Here is a 24,636-nt window from a genome sequence, read left to right as displayed (position 1 = left end):
CCTCCAATGCTGGGAGGGGACGTAGGTTCGATCCCTGGTCCAGAAAGATTTCACATGCCATGGGGCAACTAAACATGTGTGCCACAACTACTGAGCATGCATGCTGCGGCTATTGAAACCTGTGCGCCTAACGCCCATGCTTGGCACTCTGCAACGAGAGGCCACCGCAATGAGAAGCCTGGGCACCACAACTAGAGAGTAGCCCCCCCTCTGCAACTAGAGAAGGCCTGCCTGAAGACCCTGGAGCAGCAATGAAGACCCAGAGCAGCCAAAAATTAATAAGTCAGAAAACTGCAGGACTTTTGAATTTTACTTACATTTAATAGCCACACAAGGCTTGTGGCTATCATATTGGCCAGTACAAGTAGAAAGCATGTCCACAAAAATTCTTTGCACAACATGGAATAGAGGCTACCTATGCAGATGAAGATTTCCAGTGGGTAGCTGGAAGTAGGAGTGTGCATCTTGGAAGAACAACTGGGGCTAGAGACAGGATTGAATAGTCACTGGTAAGAGTAGTAATGAGGCTGTGGGGATGCATGAGACCTCCTAGAGAGGGGAGGCAGGGCAAGAAGAGAAGACAAGTGAGAAATCTAGAGAATACAACCTAAAGTTCAGTTGCTCAGTCCTGTCTGACTCTTGGCGACCCCATGGACTGCAGCACACCAGGCCTCCCTGTCCATCACCAACTCCCTGGGTTTACTCAAACATGTCCATTGAATCAGTGATGCCATCCAACCATCTCATCCTCTATCATCCCCTTCTCCTGCCCTCAATCTTTCCCAGCATCAGGGTCTTTTCAATGAGTCAGTTCTTTGCATCAGTTGGCCAAAGTATTGGAGAATACAACCTAAAGAAGGCTGATGAAAGAAGAAATGCTTTTCAAAGAGACCAAGAAGTGTTTCCTCTAGTTTCATATACTTTCTTTGTTTCCAATTTTATCTCGTATCTCCTGTGCCAAATACATAACAGTGTCCTACATACGGTACAACACAAGAAGTGTCTTATTTTCAAGTTCTTTAGAGTATCTCACTGTACCTTCTTGTGATCATTATATCAGGAACTACTGCTCTGGGTAGATCAGGTTAGACTGCCTCTGAGGATATCTAATATGACTTAGACACAATTCAGTACTAGGAGTGACCATCTTTTGACCTTTCTAAGTCACCCTTCTTTGCTACATTTTCCTTCATGCCCAGCTATGATTTTCTGGATTATACTTAAATCAGTTCGTTGCAATACCCTCCAACTTTCTGTCCTCATTCACATCATTTAGGGGTCGGCAGTCGTTTCCTATAAAGGGTCAAATAGTAAATATTTTCAGCTTTAGGCACTATATGTAGTCTCTGTTGTAGTCTTTAATAGTACGGTCTATAGTTTTTTACTATAGCACTTTTAAAATGTTATAGCATTTTTTAGCTTGCAGCCTCTAAAAACCAAGCCACATGCTAGATTTGTCCTGCAAGTAATAGTTTATTAACCTGTTACCTAGCAAGACCTCAATCTGGGTGAACCCATTTCTAAACTTGTCCGTATGTACATCCTGCTAAGTGTTCCTGAAGGAAATCAATAACTCTATAGATTGTTATCATAAAAACAGTCACCAGCTCAAACTTTGTATGATACACATTCAGTTCAGTTCAGTCACTCAGTCGTGTCCAACTCCATGGACTGCAGCACGCCAGGCTTCTCTATCCATCACCAACTCCCGGAGCTTGCTGAAACGCATTTCCATTGAGTCGGTGATGCCATCCAACCATCTCATCCTCTGTTGTCCCCTTCTCCTCCCACCTTCAATCTTTCCCAGCATCAGGGTCTTTTCCAGTGAGTCAGTTCTTTGCATCAGGTAACCAAAGTATTGGAGCTTCAGCTTCAGCGTCAGTCCTTCCAATGAATATTCAGGACTGATTTCCTTTAGGATTGACTGGTTCGATCTCCTTGCAATCCAAGGGACTCTCAAGAGTCTTCTCCAACACCGCAGTTTGAAAGCATCAATTCTTTGGTGCTCATCTTACTTTATAGTCCAACTCTCACATCCATACATGACTACTGGGAAAACCATAGCTTTGACTAGACAGACTTTTGTTGGCAAAGTAATGTCTCTGATTTTTAATATGCTGTCTAGGTTGGCCATAACTTTTCTTCCAAGGAGCAAGCATTTTTTGAAAAAAATTTTTAAATTTATTTTTATTAGTTGGAGGCTAATTACTTTACAATATTGTAATGGGTTTTGTCATAGATTGACATGAATCGGCCATGGATTTACATGTATTCCCCATCCCGATCCCTCTGGGTCTTCCCAGTGCACCAGGCCCGAGCACTTGTCTCATGTATCCAACCTGGGCTGGTGATCTGTTTCACCATAGATAATATACATGTTTCGATGCTGTTCTCTCGAAACATCCCACCCTCGCCTTCTCCCACAGAGTCCAAAATTCTGTTCTGTACATCTGTGTCTCTCTTTCTGTTTTGCATATAGGGTTATCATTACCATCTTTCTAAATTCCATATATATGTGTTACTATGCTGTAATGTTCTTTATCTTTTTAATTTCATGGCTGCAGTCACCATCTGCAGTGATTTTGAAACCTAAGAAAAGAAAGTCTGTCACTGTTTCCACTGTTTCCCCATCTATTTGCCATGAAGTGATGGGACCAGATGACATGATCTTAGTTTTCTGAATGTTGAGTTTTAAACCAGCTTTTTCACTCTCCTCTTTCACTTTCATTAAGAGGCTCTTTAGTTCCTCTTTGTTTTCTACCATAAGGGTGGTGTCATCTGCATATCTGAGCTTATTGATACTTCTCCGGGCAATCTTGATTTAAGCTGGGTGACAATATACAGCCTTGACTTACTCCTTTCCCAATTTGGAACTAGTCCATTCCTTGTCTGGTTCTAACTGTTGCTTCTTGACCTGCATACAGATTTCTCAGGAGGCAGGTAAGGTGGTCTGATATTCCCATCTCTTGAAGAATTTTCCACAGTTTGTTGTTATCCACACAGTCAAAGGCTTTAGCATAGTCAGTGAAGCAGAAGTAGATGTTTTTCTGGAACTCTCTTGCATTTTCGATGATCCAACAGATGTTGGCAGTTTGATCTCTGGTTCCTCTGCCTTATCTAAATCCAGCTTGAACATCTGAAAGTTCTCAGTTCACATATTGTTGAAGCCTAGCTTGGAGAATCTGAAAGCCTAGCTTGCCTCCCAAAGAAAGGCAATGCCAAAGAACGTTCAAACTACTGCACAGTAGCACTCATCTCACACACTAGCAAAGTAATGCTCAGAATTCTCCAAGCCAGGCTTCAACAGTACAGGAACCAAGAACTTCCAGATGATACACATTAGTGGACAAGTGTATTATTCTTTCTCATTGATACAATGGATATTTCCCACCTCTTCCTCCTCAAACCTTCCATTTCTCTCCTACACACTCCATATTGACTGGGCAGTTCTGGTCAGTGCTAAGCTCAGGCAAAAAAAAAAAAAGAACCCTCTAGCACATTATCAAAATGTATCAAAAATGATAACCTCCAGCACATTATTAGAGACACTGCCTGCCTACTTGGTCTTGACTGGCTTTCTCATGTGTCCAGTTAACTGGTGGGTCTGCTGACCTAGGCTGGCCTCAGCTAGGATTACAGGGTACTTTCCATGTGGTCATTTATCTTGTAGCACATTAGCCTGAGCTTGTTTATATCATGGTCACAGGGCTCCAAGAGAGCAGAAGCTTGAAAGCCTGACTCAGTAGTAACACACTGTCATTTCCTCATTCAAAGTCGTAATTCCAAGCAGACTCCAGGGGAGGGAAAAGAGATTCTGTTGTTGATGAGGGGAACTGCAGTTACCTGATAACAGGTGTAAATACTGAGAAAAGTGACTTGTAATCTTTGCTATCAACCTGTGATAGCACTCATCTTTCCACTCGATGAACTCCTCTTTCTCTTGGCCTCTGTTCTCAGACTTCACATGCATCAGAATCATTGGGAGAGTTTGTTAAAACATAGATTGCTGGGCTCCACCCGTACAGTTTCTGATTCAGAAGGTCTGGGATGCCAAGAATGTGTTTTTCTACCAAGTCTCCAGGTGGTTCGGGTGCTCCCGGCCCGCACACCAGTTTGAGAACCGCTAGTTGAGGCTCCTCCCTCCCTGTGTGCTCTGGGTTTCAGTTCCGTTCACTTTCATAACAACTTTGACTTTGCAGCTCTCCTCCTTTTCCTTTAGCTCTTGCTTCTTTAGTGACTTTGCTATCCAGACTGAGGTCTGTGGCCCACCAACGTCAGCATCACCTGGGAGCTTGTTAGGAATGCAGAGTCCAGGTACACTGGATTAGAAGCTGTACCTTTATCAGGATGATTTGTGCGCACATTGATGTTTGAGCAGTGCCACCTGTGAACTGTCCTCATCAGCAAGCGAGCGAGCGTGTTCTTGATTTCCTACTCCAAGCTTGCCTCTCTTCCAGCATCCACGGTAGCAGATGGCACCCCCACTCATGCGGCTGCTCAGGGGAGACAAACGGGCGTTCTCCTTGGCTCCTGTCTCACGTATCCTTCATCCAGTCCATCAGCAAATTGTCGTGGGGGTCTTAAGGTTACATATCCAGCAACTTCACCACTTCCACTGCTTTGATCCTAGTTCAAGATTCCATTGTCTCTCACTGGGACTAGTGCTGTAGCTTCTTACCAGGTCACTGCTTCCACCTCCCCCCTTGCAGTTTGTTTTCTGTTTCCTCCCTCTCAAATCCTGCAGTAGTTACCTAGTGTACTTAGGATCAGAATCGTTTTCCTTGTCTGCTGTCAGGCCTTCCATGCACTGCCTTGGCCACCTCTCTCCCTTGTCTTTCCCTGTCCACCCCACTCCCACGGCCCTGCTTACCTTTTTTGTTTTTTTTCCCTGCAGACTCAGTTTACTACTGCCTACCAGACTTTGTACTTTCTCTTCCTTTTGAGTAGAATGCTCTTCACCCAGTTGGCATGTTCTCACTTGATATGAATCTTCCTGATCAATTCATATAACATAAGCGGCCCCCATTTACTCTTTATTCCCTTTTCCTGCTTTATTCTCCTCACTGCTCTTACCTGACATCTAATCTCTTGTCCGTCTCCCACACTAGAATGTCATAAAGTCTAAACGTATCTTCTCCATTTTAGTTATGGTGCGACCATGTTCAGTCATTCAGACCAGATGCCTGAGCTGTGGCCTTGATTCTTTTCCCTATTCTTTTCTGCTGCTATTGACTCAATCCTGTCTCTAAAATACATCTCTTCTTCCACTCTCCACTGCCACTGTCCTTATCTAAGCCTTCATATATCTTACTCGAGTCACCTCCCAACTGAACTACTAGTTCTGCATAGGAACCAGAGAGTTCTTTTAAAAATGTTATCAGATTATGTTGTTTTGCTCAAAACCTTGCCATGTGTTACCACTGCCCTTCATTCCTTGCATTACAAGGCCCTGCTTGCCTCTTTAGCAGCATTGCCTACTATTTACCCCTTGTTCTTGAAGTTCCAGCTACCAGTGTTTTTTACTTTTTCTTGTTGACCTGTTTCTGTTTTCTGTCCCCCTGCATGAAATCCACTGTTCCAGCTTTTTGTGAACAGTTCTCATTCTTAAAGATCCAGCTGAATGAAATGTGCCCTATTCAGAAAAATATACCCTTACCATTGTATTAAAAGTTTTTTCTCAATGTCTGTTATTTTCTGATTCATGACTTTACTAGCTTTCTTTGCATTATTTCACATTTGTCAATTTCTTATTTATGCTTTTCCACCTGAGGGAAACTTTTTTACTTATCCCCACATACCCAGTTCTTTTCACAATACCCCCGATATAGTAAATACTCTGCAAATGTGCTGGTTAAAATTAATGCCCAGGTGAGCTGGCAGTTCTGCTGAATCCTTTCTTCTCATCATTCGGTGATGCTTTCCTTCTTTCGCTGCTTCTCTGACTTCTCAAATGCCTCTGTCTATAGAACTTCAGTTCTTTCAGGTTCTGCACTGTAATTGTTGATGTTTAATTAATTCATTGTTATTCAAAGCTCTGTAGCATAAAAGGAGGCATGTCTTTCTTTTTTTAAGGAATTTTAGATCTGATTTTTCTTCCTCAGTTAAAAATTTAAACCCAATTAGTGGCAGAATAGCTTGTATGAGAAAACAGTGATAAAAATGGACAAAATATAAAGAACAAGTACTTAAAGGCATTGAAAAAAAAAAGCAGAAACTAGAGGGAGGTAGAATACTGAAAGACAGGAACCCTACTGCAGGAGGACTGCATTCATTTGACTTTTCTTCTGAGGGTTCCCACTCGTCCGTCTGTCAGTTTGAACACAGAGAGTCACAGTCATTGAATTAGAAGCTGAACCCTGGGGCTGCCACAGTGATGATACTGAGGGGGAAATTTCTGAAAGGAAACAGAGGGACCCCTAGAATTTGTATATAACTTTCACTCAAATCCTTCCATGGAGGGGAGAATCCAAGGGCCCAGGTAAGCAACGGCTGGAGGGCTGGAAACTCTCAGCAAGAAAGCTGGAAAGGGAAGGCAGAATTTGGAGTCTGAGTTTCACCAACTTGGAAAGGCAGTGGAAACATGTAGGGCTTTTCACTGAAACCCCTCAGGGCCACACCTTAACAAAAAAGACTATATCCCCAAATAAGGGAATCACCTTGCATAAAGGCAAACCTTTAACAGTTGTGTGAAACCCACCAGAATTGTGAAACAAGCCCTCTATAATTTCAAAATTAATAACTGGTAAGTTAGTACACTAGACAAAAAGCAACACTCCCCAAAGTAAAATAATAGAATCCAGAGATTCTACAGCATATCTGTGATGTCCAGTGTAAAATAAAAGGTTATTAAACGTGTGAGGGAATCTGTAGTCAAGAGAAAAAAGTTACAAAACCATAGTGTGGCACCTGCCTATGGCCCAGTTGTTAAGACTCAGTGCTTCCAATGCAGGTGTACAGGTGTGATCCCTGGCCAAGGAGCTAAGGTCCCGCATGCTGGGCAGCACAGCCAAAAAAGTAAAAAGAAAGAAAAAACCCAACCACATACTGTGAGATAATCCACGTGGTGGAATTAGCGAAGACTCTAAAGATATAATTAGAAATATATACATGAACTTAAAAGACAGCTATAATGGTGAACATAGAGTTTCTCAGCTGAGAAACTGAAAGAAGAAAAAAACAGTGAAAATCTTAGAACTCTTCAAAACAATATTTAAAATGATAAATTCACTGGAAGCCTAAACAACATATTGGAGGAACCAGAAGAAATGACATCAGATGGAAAGAAACCATTATCTACAAATGGGAATGAATAACACTAGAAATGGTAAATGGGAAATAGAAAAGAAAATAATTTTCTTATTTAATATTTTCTTATTAAAGACAACTGACTTTTTACAGTAAAGCTTATAGCATTGTATTATGTGGTTTATAATGCATAAAAAAGTAAAAATTAGGACAATAGCAAAATGATGGGCTGGGATGGATGGAATTACATGGTTGCAAGGATCTTATATTTTTACTTGATGTGGTATATTAACGATAAGTAGACGGATATAAGTTAAAGATGCACACACACAGACAAAACTAAAAAGAAAACAATTTACAGCTGACAAAATCAGATGCAACAAACAGCTAACCTGCAGTTTTAAACCCGTAAAATGACTAAATATAAATAGATTTAATGTTCCAATTAAAAGGCAGAGATTGTCAGCTGGATAAAAAAGGAACACCTAACTATAAACTGTATACTAAAGGTGCACTGTACATATTAACAGAGAAGTTGAAAATAATAGGATGGAAAATTATATACCATGCAAACAGTAAGCATAAGAAAGCTGTTATAGGTTCTGTAATAACACATGAAGTAGACTTTGATATAACCAGTATCAACACAGACAAAAAGACATTTCATAAAGACATAATTTATCAGGAAAACAACAATCCTAAATGTGTACACATCTAATAACAGAACTACAAAATTTATGAAGCAAAAATTGATAGAACAAAAGGGACACATGGACAAACCAGTAATCATAACTGGAGATTTTAACACCCCTCTCAGTCCTTGATACAACAAGTAAAGAAAACTATGAATAGTAAGGATATAGGAGACTAGAACCACACTCATAGACCAACCTGACATAATTGAAATTTATCAAATATTATACTCAAGAACTACAGAATACACATTCTTCTTAAGTATATCTGAAAGGTATATCAAGATAGTTTATATGCTGGGTCATAAAGCAAATTCCAATAGATTCCAAAAGATTGAGATCCTACAACATATGCTTTTGGATCACAACAGTTTAAAATCAGAAGTCAATAACATCAAGCTATTTAGGAAATTCCCAATATTTGAAAAATAAGCAGCATATGTCTAGCTAACTCACAGGTTAAAGAAGAAATCACAGGGATATTAGAAACTATTTCAAATGGAATGATGTTGAAAACACAACCTATCAAACTGATGGGATGTTAAAACTCAGCTGAGGAAAGGAAAATTTATAGCCTTAAATGGCTTTTATTAGGAAAGAAAAATGTATAAAATTGTAAAATTGTGATTTAAACTTCTAACTTACCAAACTAGTAAAAGAAGAGCAAATTAAACCCAGTGGATGTAGGAGAAAATAATGATTAGAGCAGAAATCAATGAAACAGAAAATAGAATAACAATGAAGCTATCAAAGCCAAAGTTGGTTTTTGAAAAAACAGAGTTGGTAAATTCCTGGCAAGACTAAATTTTTTTTAAATTGATGTATATTTGATTCGCAATGTGTTAATTTCTGCTAAACAGCAAAGTGATTCAGTTATACATATATATATTCTTTTTTACATTCCTTTCTATTATCATTTATTACAGTATATTGAATATAGTTCCCAGTGCTATACAGTAGGACCTTGTTGTTTATTCATCATATATATAATAGTTTGCATCTGCTACCCCCAAACTCTCAGTTCATTTCTACCCAACCCCACTCCTTCTTGGCAACCACAAGTCTTTGTTCTCTATGTCTGTGAATCTGTTTCTGTTTTGTAGATAAGTTCATTTGTGTCATATTTTAGATTCTACAAGACTGTTTTTTTTAAGGTAAAAAGATAATAAAGAATATCATGAATAGCTTTATATCAACAAATATAATGATTTAGAGGAAATGGCCAAATTCCTTAATAAGCACAACTTAACCAAAACTGATTTGATGTCAGATAAAAAATTAGGGCTTCCCAGGTGGCTCAGTGGTAAAGAATCTGCCTGCCAATGCAGGAGATGAGTGTTCGATCCCTGGGTCTGGAAGATCCCTTAGAGAAAAAAACGGCAACCCACTATAGTATTCTTGCCTGGAAAATCCCATAGACAGAAGAGCCTGGTGGACTTCAGTCCATGGGGTTGCAAAAGAGTCAGACACAACTTAACAACTAAACAACAACAACAGAAAATTAGAATAGCCTTATAGCTAGTAAAGAAATTGAACTGTTATGAAGAATCTTCATGTATCAATCTAGAGGGGTGGAATGGGGTGGGAGATGGGAGAGAGGTTCAAAAGGGAGGGAATATATGTGTACCTATGGCTGGTTAATGTTGAGGTTTGACAGAAATCAAAATTCTGTAAAGCAATTATCCTTCAATAAAAAATAATAAGAAGAAGAATCTTCAAACAAAACTCCAATCCCAAGTGGCTTCACTGGTATATTTTGTTAAATATTTAAGGATGGAACAATACTTGTCTTACACAAACTTTTGTTTTATAAGGTCAGCATAACCTTATCATTACAAGAAAATGTATGACCATAAATACAAAATATTAGCAAACTGAATCCAGAAATATATATATATATATATTTTTTTCAGAGGTTGCTCGATATTTAATGCAAGATGCAATGTAGCCACAGTCAAAGAGATGCAATTACCATTAGGGGAGATGGAGCCCTACTGAATCAAACAAATCAAAGTATTGTGATACAGCTACAAGCCTTGCAGAGATGTATTTCTGTTCTAATTATAATGTAGCCAGTTTGATAAATAAGGTTGTCTCTTATGCTTTTTCTATGGTAGGCTATTTACTTTATAGATGAGACACACCATCAACTGATTTAATAAGAGTTCTAAGTATTAATTTTACCATAGATTTTTTTTTCCAATTAAGATGGGGAGACACAGCCTTTGGTATAAATAACTTATTTCCATGACAATAAAGGATATCATTAGTGTTTGTTGTCAGTTGTGCAGTCTTTTGGTAAGGGGGTAGCTAGGGCCTCTTTGCTCTCAGTAAGCGCTCTGGGCTGATGGATAAATACACTAAACTTAACACCCTGGTTGTTGGCAGCCCTGACAAAACCACTATTGGCAGTCATTGTAATGGCTTTCAGGGTGTCTCCTGTCCCAAAAATTGTTAATGAGCGGCTGTTAATTTTTGAACTAGCCACTAGTTTCAAGGCACGCTCAGAAGGCTGGTCTGGGACCACATTAATTCGCTTAATCAGCATCACAGCTCGCTCTCTCTCCCCGGGTCCTCCTAAGGTATCTAGAATAGACTGAAAATCCTTGACAGCAGATTCGCAAGCAAACAACTCCTTATCCTTCATAAATGCCTCCAGCTGCGGCAGAACCTGCTCTTTCCTCTCCTGCTCTGCTTGTTCCGTGAGCACTTTTTCTTTGAAGATAAAGTGGCAGCCTCCATAGCTGAGGGCAGATACGTAGGTGATTAAAGTAGTAATGTCCAGGTTGACTCTTGTGCACACGTCCACCTTGATTTCTGTAGGAAACGCGACACTTGCTAGGATGTTTTCTCGGTCTACCCGGGTCACCTGCAAAAGTTCAGGGCCCTCATCATCTGATTCACTCTCACTGGGCTGGAGCTCTTCGGGGTGATCTAACAGAGAATTCACTGCTACTATGTCCCCCCTCACTGATATGCCCATTTCTTTCAGCTTCTCAGCCATGGGGCTGGAGACGCTATTGTAAAATGCAAAGATGATGTGAGGGTTGCTATACTGCACGGGCTGCTGGTGACTGGCCTGGAGGAAGTCTTCAGCCTGCTCAATAATGCTTTTGTCACCATACTGGCCCCTGCCCAACCAAATGTTATGCAGAGGTTCAGCCTTGCGGCCAATGGCTTTCACCCAAGTATGACCACCATTTGCAACAACATCCACCACAAGGGTCTGCTTTTCTCCAAAGGTGTCTGTGTAACCGAAGACATGGAGAACACTGACCACTTCCTCCAGGTTTTCTGCTGATTCCACGATGGCTCTGAGGTGTGTCAGGTTAGTGCTCTGCAAGTGGGACTCCTTAATAGCTACTTTTCCAGCTTCTACTTTCTGTAAGAATTTTAATTCCGCCTTCAGCTTGCTGCACAGCTTGGCACCACCTTCGATGCCCCCTTTTCTTGATCTGGAAAGTGATTCTGCTCTCTTGATCAGCTCCTTGGCTATGGTGATGCGTTCACAGAGCATGGAGTGTGCAGACATGCTGACAGCATTATTCCTTTCCTTTAGGGTTAATATGGCTGTATGAATGGCATCTTCAAGTTCCAGATCTTCATTATATCTTTTCTCAAGGAAAGTTTTCCCATTCACATAGTTCTTTCCCATTGCTGTGGCTTTCCAGGCAAAGTAAGCTCCAGATGGATCTGACTGAAATAAATATGGCCGTCCCTCATTCCAACCACAGATAAGTAAAGAAACTCCAAATGGGCGAACACCCCCTGACTGGGTGTATTCCTGCATCACGGAAGCTACTCTCTGGACCAGTTGAGCTGTGGGAATAGGTTCTTGGTAAACGAGATAGTACTGTTGAGCTAGTTTTCGAGCTCTGTGCACAAGTACCCTGTAATCTGGGCCCATGCCACTATACACCAAACCTATATGCTTGCTGATTGGTTCCACTTTGTGGACACTTCGCTCATCATACAGAATGGATTTCTGTTTCTTCTCAGTTGCCAAGACCACGCCATTTGCAGCTTTAATTCCCACTGAAGGAGCTCCTCCAGCTACAGCAGCCAAAGCATATTCTATCTGGACAAGTTTACCAGACGGGCTGAATGTAGTCAGCGAAAAGCTGTAACCACGCTCCGCCATCTTTACCCGAAGACCCAACCAGAAATATATTTTTAAAAGGGTGCTACTTCATGATCAAATGTGATTTATCCTGAGAGTTCTAGGTTGATTTAATATTAAAAAATCAATAAATGAAATTCAGTATATTAACAATATATGATCACCTCAATAGATATTAAAAAGTTGAGAAATTTGACACCTATTCATGATTTAACAAAAAAAAAAACCTCTGAGCAAAGCAGAAATGAAGAAAACATCAATCTGATAAAGGGCATCTAGGAAAAACCAATAGCCAACCTGTTTACTGAGTCCAAGCTTATACCACTCACTGTATGACTGGCCAGTAAATTCAAAGACAAGCTGCTGGGGCAGGGAATAATGACTTTGTTTGGAAAGCCAACAGACCAAGAAGATGGTGGACTAGTGTCCTAAGGAACCATCTTTCAAAAGTTAGAACTGAGCCTTTTTTTATATTAAAAGGGAAAGCGGTGTGGCTGGTTGTTGCAAACTTCTTGGCACTGGAATCCTTTGTTCTTAACCGCCGTTGACCTAGGTCTGGCATGATGTTCCTACAAACCTCCGACAAGACAAATGTTATGCTCTGCTTTCAAATTTTTATCTCTCTATGAATGGAAAGGTGTTACGCCTCTAAAGATCAGAGTCCTGAGAATGGACTATCCTGTATATTTCAGCCTGAAGGCAGCATTCTTTTGAGTTTGAGGAACCCTTGGTGCAGAGTCAGCGTGACCAAGCACAAGCAACAGACCACACATGTTAGAGCTAAAGGAATGGATTTGGTATGGAGTCAGGTTTGTTCTTCTCTGTTACAGAGTTTGTGATTAAAGTGAACATTGATTGTTTCCCTGCTGAGATTAGTATGTGTCAACTCGCACCAGTTTTATTCAGCTTTCTTCTGAAGCCATAGGAGGTGCCATATGGGAAAGAAGCAAAATAAAAGGCGTAAGGATTGGAAAAGAAGAAATAAAACCCATGTATTCCCAAATGACATGACTGTTTGCATAGAAATTTTTAAGAACTCTACAGAACAGTAACTCTCTAGAGCTAATAAGTGAGTTAGTGAATTGCATAATACAAGTGAATTAATAGATTCTATATACCAGCAACAAAAAAATCTGAAAATGACACTTTAAAAACAATTCAATTTAAAGAAGCATCAAAGAATGTAAAATAGTTAAGAATAAATTTAATAGAGATGTAGAAGATCTGTACTTGTAAAACTATAAAATAATGCTGAGGGAAATTAAAGACCCAGATAAATGAAAACTTACATCCATCATTTGAAGGCTCACTACTGTTAAAAATGTCATTTCTCCTCAAGTTCACCTGTAGGTTTGATGTAGTTCTGATCAAAACCCCAATATGCTTTTTTAAAAATAGGAATTGGCAAACTGAATAGTTCATGAAAGTGAAAGTCACTCGGAGGCGTCTGACGCTTTGCGACCCTAGAGCCAAGAGGCTCCTCTGTCCATGAGATTCTCCAGGCAAGGAAATTTCATAGCAAAATCCAAAGATCCCAGAACGGTCAATGTACTTTTTCTCCTTAGTATTTTTTAATTTATTTGGTTGTACCAGGCCTCAGTTGTGGCACACAGGATCTTTAGCTGCAACATGTGGGATCTAGTTCCCCACGAGGGATCACACCAAGGCCCTCTGCACTGGGAGCAAGAGTTTTAGCCACTGGACCACCAGGTAAGTCCCAGTGTAGTCTTCACAAAGAGAAATAAAGCACTGTAAACAAATAGATAAGTGGAACAGAATAAAATCAGATATAGTACACAGTCAGTTGGTTTTTTTGACAAAGGTGCCAAGGCTATTAAAAGGGAAAAGTTTTCAATGAAATAGTTTGTGTGAGACAAGTACAAGTATGGAAGAAGTGAAAGCTTGACCTCTGCCTCATACCACAACAAAATTAATGTGAGAAGCCCATAACCAAAGATAAAAGCTGAAAACACAAAGACCTAAAAGAAAACAAAGAATATCTTTATGACCTCGGAGTAGGCAAAGATTCACCAAAGAGGACACAAAAGGCAGTAATCAACGAAAAAACTGGTAAATTTATTTATTATTTAAATTTATTTAGGTTTCACCAAAATAAATTTATGCTCAAAAGACACCTTAAAGAGAATGATGTAAGACAGACTGGGAGAGGATATTTGGACTACATATATATGACAACAGTGCACTATTTCATACCAGGCAAAAGCCCAAACCAAACAAGCGAACAACAGACTAACCAGCGTGTGTATTTCCTGGACTTGCATCACCTGAAGCTCTCACACTCCAGGCGGGAAGGCACCGCGGGATGGCCACTTTGGAAGACAGGTGACAGTCTCCTGTAAAGTTAAGACACTAGACCACAGGACCCAGACAACCTGGGCAAAGTGGTTACACCCGCATACATTTCCCCAAACTCACGGAATTATAAATTAACACCTATGCATTTTATCGTATCTAAACTTTACGGCCCTAAAAGCAAAACAGAAAGTCTAAGATGATGTGAACACCAAAGAGCAACTCGCGGGAAACGCGAGCCCGAGAGGAAACGAAACCGCGCAGGGAGCCTGGGCGTCCCGCCCCCACCGCTAGTTGCAGTTTCGATTTTTCCTCCGCAGCCCGGGTTCCCCTGCAGCTCCGCCTCCGCGCTGGGTGCTCACTTGGGAAAATTTCTCGCGCCTCACAGCTGTGTTTTCTCGGAGCGCAGCCGAGCGGAGCGCAGGCGAGGCAGGTGGTCGCGGGGAGCTGAGCCGCCGGAATGACTGCCGAACAGCGGCGGAATTTGCACGCCTTCCGCGGCTATGTCAGGAAGATCCTGGACCCTACCTACATCCTGAGCTACATGACTCCCTGGTTTAGGGACGGTGAGTGGTTGCCGCTTGTCCCTTGGGGCAAGAAAACAGTTCAGGACTTCTTTCTTATTCCCCTTCCACCCCCATCCCGGTCTTTGAAACAATACAGTAAACTCCGGGTTTGTGGCAAGATCTTCGCAATATTTTAGACTGGGGATTGTCAAGAGTTTGAGAAGCCCTTGGAGGCCCAGATGGGGAAACTGAGTCCCAGCGAAGTGAAACGACTTGCTTAGAGCTGCACATTTGTTTAGACTTAAAGCTGGGGAAATATGTCGCTGTCCGTTTCATTTATTTCTACTAATAGTTGTGTCCGTCTACTGTGTTGGTCTTTGCGCTGACATCAGAGATTCAGAATAAGATACAAGCCCTTCCTTAAAATACTTTAAAGTCCAAGGGGTTGGTGGAGACAGGTGAGGACCGAAGCACACAAATGATAAGAAAGTGCTGTACTCCGAAAGAAGTTGAGACTCACTCTGCCAGATCTTGATCTTATCAGCAGATAACTGGAAAACTTTTATAAATTTGATTTTTATTTTATATTGGTTATAGTTGATTTACAATGTTGCATTAGTTTCATGTACAGCAAAGTGATTCAGTTATACCTATATATACCACCTATACCATTCAGATATACCTATACTATTCTTTTTCAGATTCTTTTCTCATATAGGTTATCACAGAATATTGAGCAGAGTTCTAGGCACTATCCAGTGGGTGCTCCATAGATTACCTGTTTTGTATAGTAGTGTGTATATGCTAATCCAAGACTCTTAATTTATCTCTCCCCCACCTCTCCCCTTTGGGAACCATAAGTTTGTTTTCATGGTCTGTGAGTCTGTTTCTGTTTTGTAAAGAAGTTCATTTGTATCATTTTTAAGATTCCACATATAAGTGATATGATATTTGTCTTCCTCTGTCTGAGTTCACTTAGTATGATAATCCCTAGGTATATCCATGTTGCTACAAATGGCATTATGTCATTCTTTTTTATGGCTGAGTAATATTCCATTGTATGTATGTCCCATATCTTTTTAATCCATTCCTCTGTCATTGGAGAGCTAGGTTGCCTCCATGTCTTGGCTACTGTAAATAGTGCTGTAATAAGTCCTGGGGTGCATGTATCTTTTCAAATTATGAGAGGAGCAAGACTCACTGGAGTGAACGGCTTTAGGCTTCAATTCAGGTGTTTCCGCACAGCATTTGAGTCCCATGATGATGGATAATGGCCATTTTACAGATTTGTATTGAGGTACTTTGTGCCAGGGGTAAGCAGAGCCTTAGGGAGAAGAGAAGGGAGGGGCTGCCTGGAAAGAGTGAGGTGAAAGAGGGAGTCTGCTCCAAACGCCTACATAACTTTCCTGATGTGAGTCAGTTTTTGGAAACTATTAAAGCTGACAGGTAACTTGAGTGCTAATTGCTCTGTAAAAGCAAAGCACAGGTTGTGGAGTGAGGAGTGAAAGAATACCACCAACACAAAGGACTCCCACTTTGTTGCTATGCTCAGAGACAAGTAACAAAATAACATCCTAATGGCCACAGAGTAGTTGGGGCCCTTGAAGAATGTAAGCCATGCAAGACATCTGTCTCTTCTAGAAATCCTCCAAAAAGTGAAACACTAACAATGATATGAATCCCCTTCTTTCATGTATTAGTATACTGATTTAATAACCAGCAACTTAGCACCAGTTAAGGTGTGTGTCAGGCCTGAGGCTAGCATTGGCTAGCATTAACACATACTACTACACATAATAGTTAATAGGAAGCATCCTTTTAGGAAATGAAGGATCAATAAGAATGGTTCTACTCTGAGATTAGAGTGCATATGTGAAGTCAGGTAACTGAACAATAGCTAATAAAAGTGTGATGACTGTGTTGATGGAAAACCATAGTGTGCTTATGGGAGTGCATAGGTGGGATTATTTTTTAATATATATTAACTTTAATTTATAGTTATAATACATCACAATAAAAATACCAAAAGTTTCTGTGAAGTATGTATCTCTCTGAACAAACCTTAAAAAAAAAAAAGACAATAAACCCCTCATAAAACAAAACAAAAAAAACCCCAAAAGGTAAGTTTAAAAAGTGAGCTTGAGGGCTTCTCTGGTAGCTCCGTGGTAAAGAATTGCCTGCCAGTGCAGGAGACATGGATTCAGTCCCTGATCCGGGAAGATCCCACGTGCCGCCGAGCAGCTAAGCCCGTGGGCCACAGCTGTTGAGTCTGTGCTCTAGAGCCGGAGAGCCACAACTACTGAGCCTCCTGCTGCAACCACTGAAGCCCGTGTGCCTAGACTGTGCTCCAACAAAAGAAGCCACTGCAGTGAGAGGCCTCCACACAACTAGAGAGTAGCCCCTACTCTCTGCTGCTAGAGAGCCGCCCATGCAGCAATGAGGACCCAGTGCAGCCAGAAATAAATAATTTTTTAAAAGCAAGCTTAAAAATTCTGTGTATAATATTATCTTATTTTTGAATGTTAACAATACCCTAGAGTTTTTACTTCAAGTCCTGCCCCATAGGCAGCTGTTTTCATGTAGTTGGTTTATATCTTTCCTGTTCATTTCTTTGTATTTTACCACATCAACTCTTTGCTTTCCACCCCATTTTTCCTGTTTTCTGTTACACTGATTAAATTATCTGTCCCTCCCCCGCCTTGTTTTCTCAGCTCTTTTGGTTAAATCCTAACCCCAGGCTTCAGAATGTGACTTTAAGACCCAGCAGTCTTGTGCCTAGCTGTTTATGTACATAAGAGAAATGAATATGTATGTTCACACAAAAACTTGTACATGAACGCTTATAGCATTACTGTTCATAAAAGAAAAAATGTAGAAACCTAAATGCCCATTAACTGATGAATAAATAGACAAAACTGGTGTATCTATACACTGGATTATTATTCAGCAGGGAAAAGGATTAAATATGATACATGATTACAACATGGATGAACCTTGAAAACATTATGCTAAGTGAAAGAACCCAGCCATGAGGACCACATACTCTATGATCCCATTCATATGAAATGTCCAAAATAGGCAAATCCATAGTTACCACAGGGGAAATGGGGAATGACTGCTAATGGGTATAAGATTTCTTTCTACAGTAATAAAAAGGCAGTAAAATTATATAGTGGTAATGGATTTACAGCTCTAAAAGCCATTGAATTTTATACTTTAAAAGGGTTTGTTTTATTGTTGCATAGACCTTGGCAGAAAAGGGAGGCGTTCCTTCCTGTCTTCTTACATTCATTCAGCATACCTTTATTAAGTGTACATTGAGTACTAGGTCTTCTAAACTCTGAGAATACAGAGGTAAACCTGCCAGACAATTGGAATTACTCCCTTAGAATTTACATCCCACTGACAATAGGACTTACCTTGTGGCTCAGACGGTAGAGCATCTGCTTACAATGCAGGAGACCTGGGTTCGATCCCTGGGTCAGGAAGATCCCCTGGAGAAGGAAATGGCAACCCACTCCAGTACTCTTGCCTGGAAAATCCCATGGATGGAGGAGCGTGGTAGGCTACGGTCCATGGGGTCGCAAAGAGTTGGAGCAACTGACTTTGCTTTGCTTCGACAGTGGGGAAAATTATCAAATGTCACGTCATACGAAGGTAATGGTTTGGTTATCAGCCCAGACATGGAGTTACTGTGCAAAATGAGTAAGACCACCAGCTGGTTGGTGGATAGTTGTCTGTTACCTGGCCTCACTGTGTTTTCTTTAGCTCCTTCTGCCTTTTCTTTTCTACCATATTTCCTACCACCTGTTGACCTGAAATAAATAGACTGCCAGATATTTCTCCAGCAAAGACAGACTTTTTCAGGATCATCAGAGAACTGCAGTCTGGGATGTCCAATCATGGCAGCCACATGCAGGTCCCACATGCAGGGCAAAGGAAGAACACTTCTATAGAGGAGAAAAGGAGGCTGGGAGGAGCTGTAGTAAACAGTCAGTGGCTTTTCCTTGGCTCAGTCCTTGCCAGGAAAGAAGAGAAGTCTGACTTCTTCCTCTTGGGCTCTGCTATGGGTGCAGGGCATGAGAGCGCCCCCTTCTGGTCTCCTGGCTCCATTGTGATTTCTGTTTACTAAGTTTTTTACATGTCTCAGCAAAAGCCTGGAAAAAGGACCAAGAAAGGACCTCTGTTCATTCTAACTCTGGTTGCTGTTCAGTTCAGTTCAGTTCAGTCACTCAGTCATGTCCGACTGTTTGCAACCCCATAGACTGCAGCATGCCAGGCTTCCCTGTCCATCACCAACTCCTGGAGCTTACTCAAACTCACGTCCATCGTGTTGGTGATGCCATCCAACCATCTCATCCTCTGTTGTCCCCTTTTCCTCCTGTCTTCAATCTTTCCCAGCTTCAGGGTCTTTTCAGATGAGTCAGTTCTTCGCATCAGGTGGCCAAAGTACTGGAGCTTCAGCTTCAGCATCAGTCCTTCCAATGAATATTTAGGACTGATTTCCTTTAGGATTGACTGGTTGGATCTCCTTGCAGTCCAAGGGACTCTCAAGAGTCTTCTCCAACACCACAGTTCAAAAGCATCAGTTCTTTGTGGTGCTCAGCTTTCTTCATAGTCCAACTCTTACATCCATACATGACTACTGGAAAAACCATAGCTTTGGCTAGACGGCTAGACGGACCTTTGTTGGCAAAGTAATGTCTCTGCTTTTTAATATGCTCTCTAGGTTGGTCATAACTTTTCTTCCAAGAAGCAAGTGTCTTTTAATTGCGGATGGCTGCAGTCACCATCCGCAATGATTCTGGAGCCCAAAAAATAAAGTCACTGTTTCCCCATCTGTTTGCCATGAGGTGATGGGACCAATGCCATGATCTTAGTTTTCTGAATGTTGAGCTTTAAGCCAACTTTTTCACTTTCCTCTTTCACTTTCATCAAGAGGCTCTTTTGTTCTTCGCTTTCTGCCATAAGGGTGGTGTCATCTGCATATCTGAGGTTATTGATATTTCTCCCAGCAGTCTTGATTCCAGCTAGTGCTTCATCCAGCCCAGTGTTTCTCATGATGTACTCTGCATAGAAGTTAAATAAGCAGGGTGACAATATACAGCCTTGACATACTCCTTTCCTGATTTGGAACCAGTCTGTTGTTACATGTCCAGTTCTATCTGTTGCTTCCTGACCTGCATACAGATGTCTCAAGAGGCAGATAAGGTGGTCTGGTATTCCCATCTCTTTCAGAATTTTCCACAGTTTGTTGTGACGCACGAAGTCAAAGGCTTTGGCATAGTCAATAAAGCAGAAATAGATGTTTTTCTGGAACTCTCTTGATTTTTTGATGATCCAACAGATGTTTGCCATTTGATCTCTGGTTCCTCTGCCTTTTATTTTCTTTTTTCCTTCTGCCTTTTCTAAATCCAGCTTGAACATCTGGAAGTTCACAGTTCATGTACTGTTGAAGCCTGGCTTAGAGAATTTTGAACATTGCTTCACTAGCGTGTGAGATGAGTGCAATTTTGTGGAAGTTTGAGCGTTCTTTGGCATTGCCTGCCTTAGGGATTGGAATGAAAACTGACCTTTTCCAGACCTGTGGCCACTGCTGAGTTTTCCAGATTTGCTGGTTGCTGTGTCCGCTATAATTGTCACTGATGACAGGAGTGGTCCTATCCTATGCCCTTTTAGTCCTGCGATTAATTCAGACTTTTGAATAAGAAACATTCAAATGTTAGAAGAAGCCATGGTTTTTCTACCTAACCTGGTGCTACCTTGACTTCTCACTTGTTAAGGGGAGACTCTTGCAAACATCTTTAAGAAACTCCTTTTCTTAAGGACTGCCCTCCAGCATGTGTCTGGACTTCCACAACAGATAGGAGAAGTTTCCAGAGAGGCTGGGGGTAGGGGTGGGGGTAGTGAAGAATGGGTATGATTGACCAAGACAGAGAACTTGCTGCTTTCCTGCAGGTCCTTCCATTGCTGTGAATCCCCAGCCCCATTGGAGAAGATCTGACAACCCTTGCAATGATTAGTGGTCTGCCCTCCAATGATTAGCGGTTCTGCAGTTTGATGAGTCCCTCTTGCCTCTGTTTGTAGATGTGGTGCAGCATATTCAGGCCGAGAAGAACAACAAGGGGCCCATGGAGGCTGCTTCACTTTTCCTCCAGATCCTATTGGAGCTCCAGGAGGAAGGCTGGTTCCGCGGCTTTCTGGATGCCCTTCACCAAGCAGGTTAGTTCATTCTTTTTACTCACAAATCAGAGTATAGTACTTGACTGTTTAAAGATTCTGTAAAGGTGAAATTCTATTAGTTTATAAGTATCCACATTTAGTTTATGTCTCTTAACCTGAAGCAATGTAAAGACTATTTTCAGGCAGATGCTATAACTGCCTACTTGAAATTTCCAAAGGAATCTACAGAGAGGTTATTATAACTAATGGGACAGTTTAGCAAGTTTATTGGATATAAGATCAGTATACAAAAATTAGTTGTATTTCCACCCACTGGGAAAAATGGCAAATGTAATCCAAAATGAAATACCAGTTCTAATAGTAACAAAAGTTACAATATATTTAGCAATACATCTAGCCAAAGATGTGTGGAGTCTGAATAGAGAAAATGCTAAAAGGTTTTTGAAAAAATATAAAGAAATTCTAGGGAATTCCTTGGTGGTCGAATGGTTAGAACTCTTTCACTGCCACGGCCTGGATTCAGTCCCTGGTTGGGGAACTGAGATCCTGCAAGCTGTGCAGCAAAGCCGAGAAAAAAAAAAGTCCAAGCTAAGTGGAGGCATATACCTGTGCACATAGAGAGGAGGACCGTAAAAGCGTCAGTGCTCCCTACATTGAGCGATACATTCAGTACAATTCTAAGCAAAAATCCTGCATTCTTCTTTATGAACTTGACAAGCAGATTCTAAACTGTATGTGGAAGAATTATGACCCAAGAATAGTCAGTGCACTTCTAAAGAAGAATTCAGTAGGTTGGGGGTTCCTTTTTTAGATATCAAGATCTATTAAAAGTCATAGGCATTGATACAGTGTGATGCTGGCCCTGGTATTGAACAACTGACCAATGAGACAGAATGGCGAGCCTTCAATCAGACTCATATATTTATGGAACTCTGATGTACTGGAGATCACCGGGAAAAGAGGATTATTCAGAAAGGAGGGACTTTCTGATACATTGCAGTGGGCCATTTAAAATGGGATAATGTTAAAAACCAGGCAAACCCTAACTTTCATATCCATGTGGATACAAATAAACTTGTCTTCCTTACCTCATTCCATGTACATACATACACTTGCACACACACAGTAAGTCAAAAGAATTCAAGACTTGGTTCATGATAGCAGAAGTTTAACTATTTTAGATTAGTATACAGAAGAGCATTTTTCTGACCTTAGGTATGACTGGATTTATGAGATAAAACATTAAAACATTAACCTAGATTGATAAATTTGAGGACATTAAAATTAAGAGTATCTGTTTATCAAAAAACACTATACAGAAAGTGAAAAAACAAGTGACAAACTGGAGGAGGATATTTTCAAACTACATTATCACCAAAGAATTAGTATCCATGATATTTTGAAAAGGCTTAAAATCAATTAGAAAAGAAAAAGAAAATATTTACAGGGCAAAAAAATGTGAACTGACTCTTCAAAGAATAAGAAGCATGAAAGGTTAATAAACATGAGAAAAGATTCTCAGCCCAGTTAGCAATTAGGAAGTTGTAACTTAGAAACATAATAGCAAAATCTAGGAAGTCCAACAGTGGGAAGGCTTGAGGATTTTTAATAATGGGAAATATTAAGGATGACCATAGCGGGTGTTACAGTGCTACAACTGTTTTGAAAAATAATCGGCATCAGCTCCTATAGTTACAGCTCTCCTTCTATCCAGCAGTTTCACTATTAAGTATATGCCCAGAAAAATTCTTAACACATATATTCCAGAATACACTTACAAAGAATGTTCATACTATAATCAGTTGGTAATGCCAAAAACAAGCAAGCAAAGAAACAAAGCTAGAAGCAACCCCAGATCCTTCAGGAAGAGAATGGATAAATACATTTTGTGATATTCACACAAGTTGATTATCCTGCAATGGAGATGTATGAACATAGCTACAGATGACAGCACAGGTGAAGCTTAGAAGTGTAATATTAAACTTTTTTAAACGTCAGAGAAAATTGCATTTAGTGAAGAATATAATTAAAACATTTCAAGCAAGCTTGAACTAAACATGTATTCTTTAGAGAATTGAGCATATAGCACACAACTATTCAAAGAAATCAAGAGTGATAAATCAAATACCGGATAGTGGTATCTTTGCAGGAAGATAGAAGAGTGAGAGAGAGGAGACACACACCCACAAAGGTATTGGAATATTCCAGGTATTAAGCTGGGTAATAGCTTCATATGTGCTGATATGGTCTTTATAGCCCAATGAAAAGAGTGTGGGCCTTATAGTCAGACAAGCCTGGTGGTTCTCTGAAGAGAAACTTAGAGCCAAGCATTCCTGGATAATTCTAGTTGGAAATAATTTTTTCATTCAAATTTCCCATTGTACTTACTATTCTTTCCTTGGAATAACGTAGGCGGTAAGGCCCTGAGGGGCAGGAATTGACATTCATATTTCTTTTCGCCCTTTTTACTGCTTTGCACTAAGATACTTAGCATGATGGTTTGACTCAATTGAAAGGCAAATCAGAGATTGTAGGTGAAGTCCATAGGGTACCTTGGAAGGAAGATGTCTTACTAAGACCACATATAAGACTTCAAATTTATTCTCAGTGAAAGTGTTAATCACTCAGTCGTGTCCAACTCTTTGCAACCCATGGACTGTAGCCCACCAGGCTTCTCTGTCCATGGGATTCTCCAGGCAAGAATACTGGAGTGGGTAGCCATTCCCTTCTCCAGGGTATCTTTCTGACCCAGGGATCGAACCCAGGGTTCTTACCACTAGCCCCACCTGAAATGTGGGGTGCCTAAAATGAATATTGAATTTTCCTTTTGAAAGATCATAAATAATGGAAGTGATTTACAGTTGCTTTCAGTTCTCTCATGATACATTCAAAAGTGATTTCTATGATCTTAATCTCAACATATTTTTTTAGTTGGTGTCCTAAGAGCCCTATTTTTTTCCTACTTTGCAGGTTATTCTGGACTTTATGAAGCCATTGAAAGTTGGGATTTCCAAAAAATTGAAAAATTGGAGGAGTATAGATTACTTTTAAAGCGTTTACAACCAGAATTTAAAACCACAATCAATCCGGAAGATATCCTTCCTGAAATATCTGGATGTTTAATTAATCAGGAATGTGAAGAAATTATTCAGGTATTTTAATTAATATTAAATATTGAATTTTGGGGAAAATTTGACCATGAGGAATGTCTTCTGTTTCCTATGTTATTTTAGAGCTGAGTAAGATCATTAAAATCCACTAAAGTCCTCAAATCTAAGGCATAATTACCTAGAAGGATACTTTTATTTGTGATCTGAGTAATCAATTTGTGTCTTTTCAGGTTTGCCCTATTTTCAGTTAAAATTACTTTATTACTTTTGTGAATAATGTTTTCTACAAATTTAAATAAAATCAAACAGTTTAGCAAATAAAAAGAAAAAAGGTTGTGGACTCCAGTGGTTAAGTATTCAGTCTCTGGACACAAACCAATTTTGTTAATCCAAGCTCAGCCACTTACTAGTGGTGTGATCTTGGGCACATTTAGTTTCTCTAAGTCTCTGTTTCCTGTATAAAATGG

The 24,636-nt window shown here is 40.3% G+C and overlaps 2 protein-coding genes across 2 annotated transcripts in view; one reads left to right on the top strand and one right to left on the bottom strand.

The window, feature by feature from the left end:
• Positions 1 to 9,840: 9,840 nt before the first annotated feature.
• Positions 9,841 to 12,103, bottom strand: LOC122453332 (UPF0415 protein C7orf25 homolog). The gene has a single exon (XM_043487315.1). It carries the CDS (start codon positions 12,076 to 12,078, stop codon positions 10,204 to 10,206), a length of 1,875 nt encoding a protein of 624 aa, XP_043343250.1. The 5' UTR covers positions 12,079 to 12,103; the 3' UTR covers positions 9,841 to 10,203.
• A 1,804-nt stretch (positions 12,104 to 13,907) lies between these two features.
• LOC122452766 (antiviral innate immune response receptor RIG-I-like) overlaps positions 13,908 to 24,636 on the top strand; it is a 145,555-nt gene continuing 134,826 nt past the window's right edge. The window contains exons 1-3 of the mRNA XM_043486405.1: positions 13,908 to 14,936; positions 20,964 to 21,098; positions 24,030 to 24,211. Coding sequence (XP_043342340.1) covers positions 14,831 to 14,936; positions 20,964 to 21,098; positions 24,030 to 24,211 — 423 coding nt within the window. The 5' untranslated portion in view covers positions 13,908 to 14,830. The remainder of the gene's footprint in view (positions 14,937 to 20,963; positions 21,099 to 24,029; positions 24,212 to 24,636) is intronic.

The sequence above is a fragment of the Cervus canadensis genome, chromosome 14, assembly GCF_019320065.1.
Source record: "Cervus canadensis isolate Bull #8, Minnesota chromosome 14, ASM1932006v1, whole genome shotgun sequence".
In the NCBI taxonomy this organism is placed as follows: Eukaryota; Metazoa; Chordata; class Mammalia; order Artiodactyla; family Cervidae; genus Cervus; species Cervus canadensis.
The sequence above is the reverse complement of the archived record's forward strand: the minus strand, read 5'-3'. Positions and strand labels throughout refer to the sequence as shown.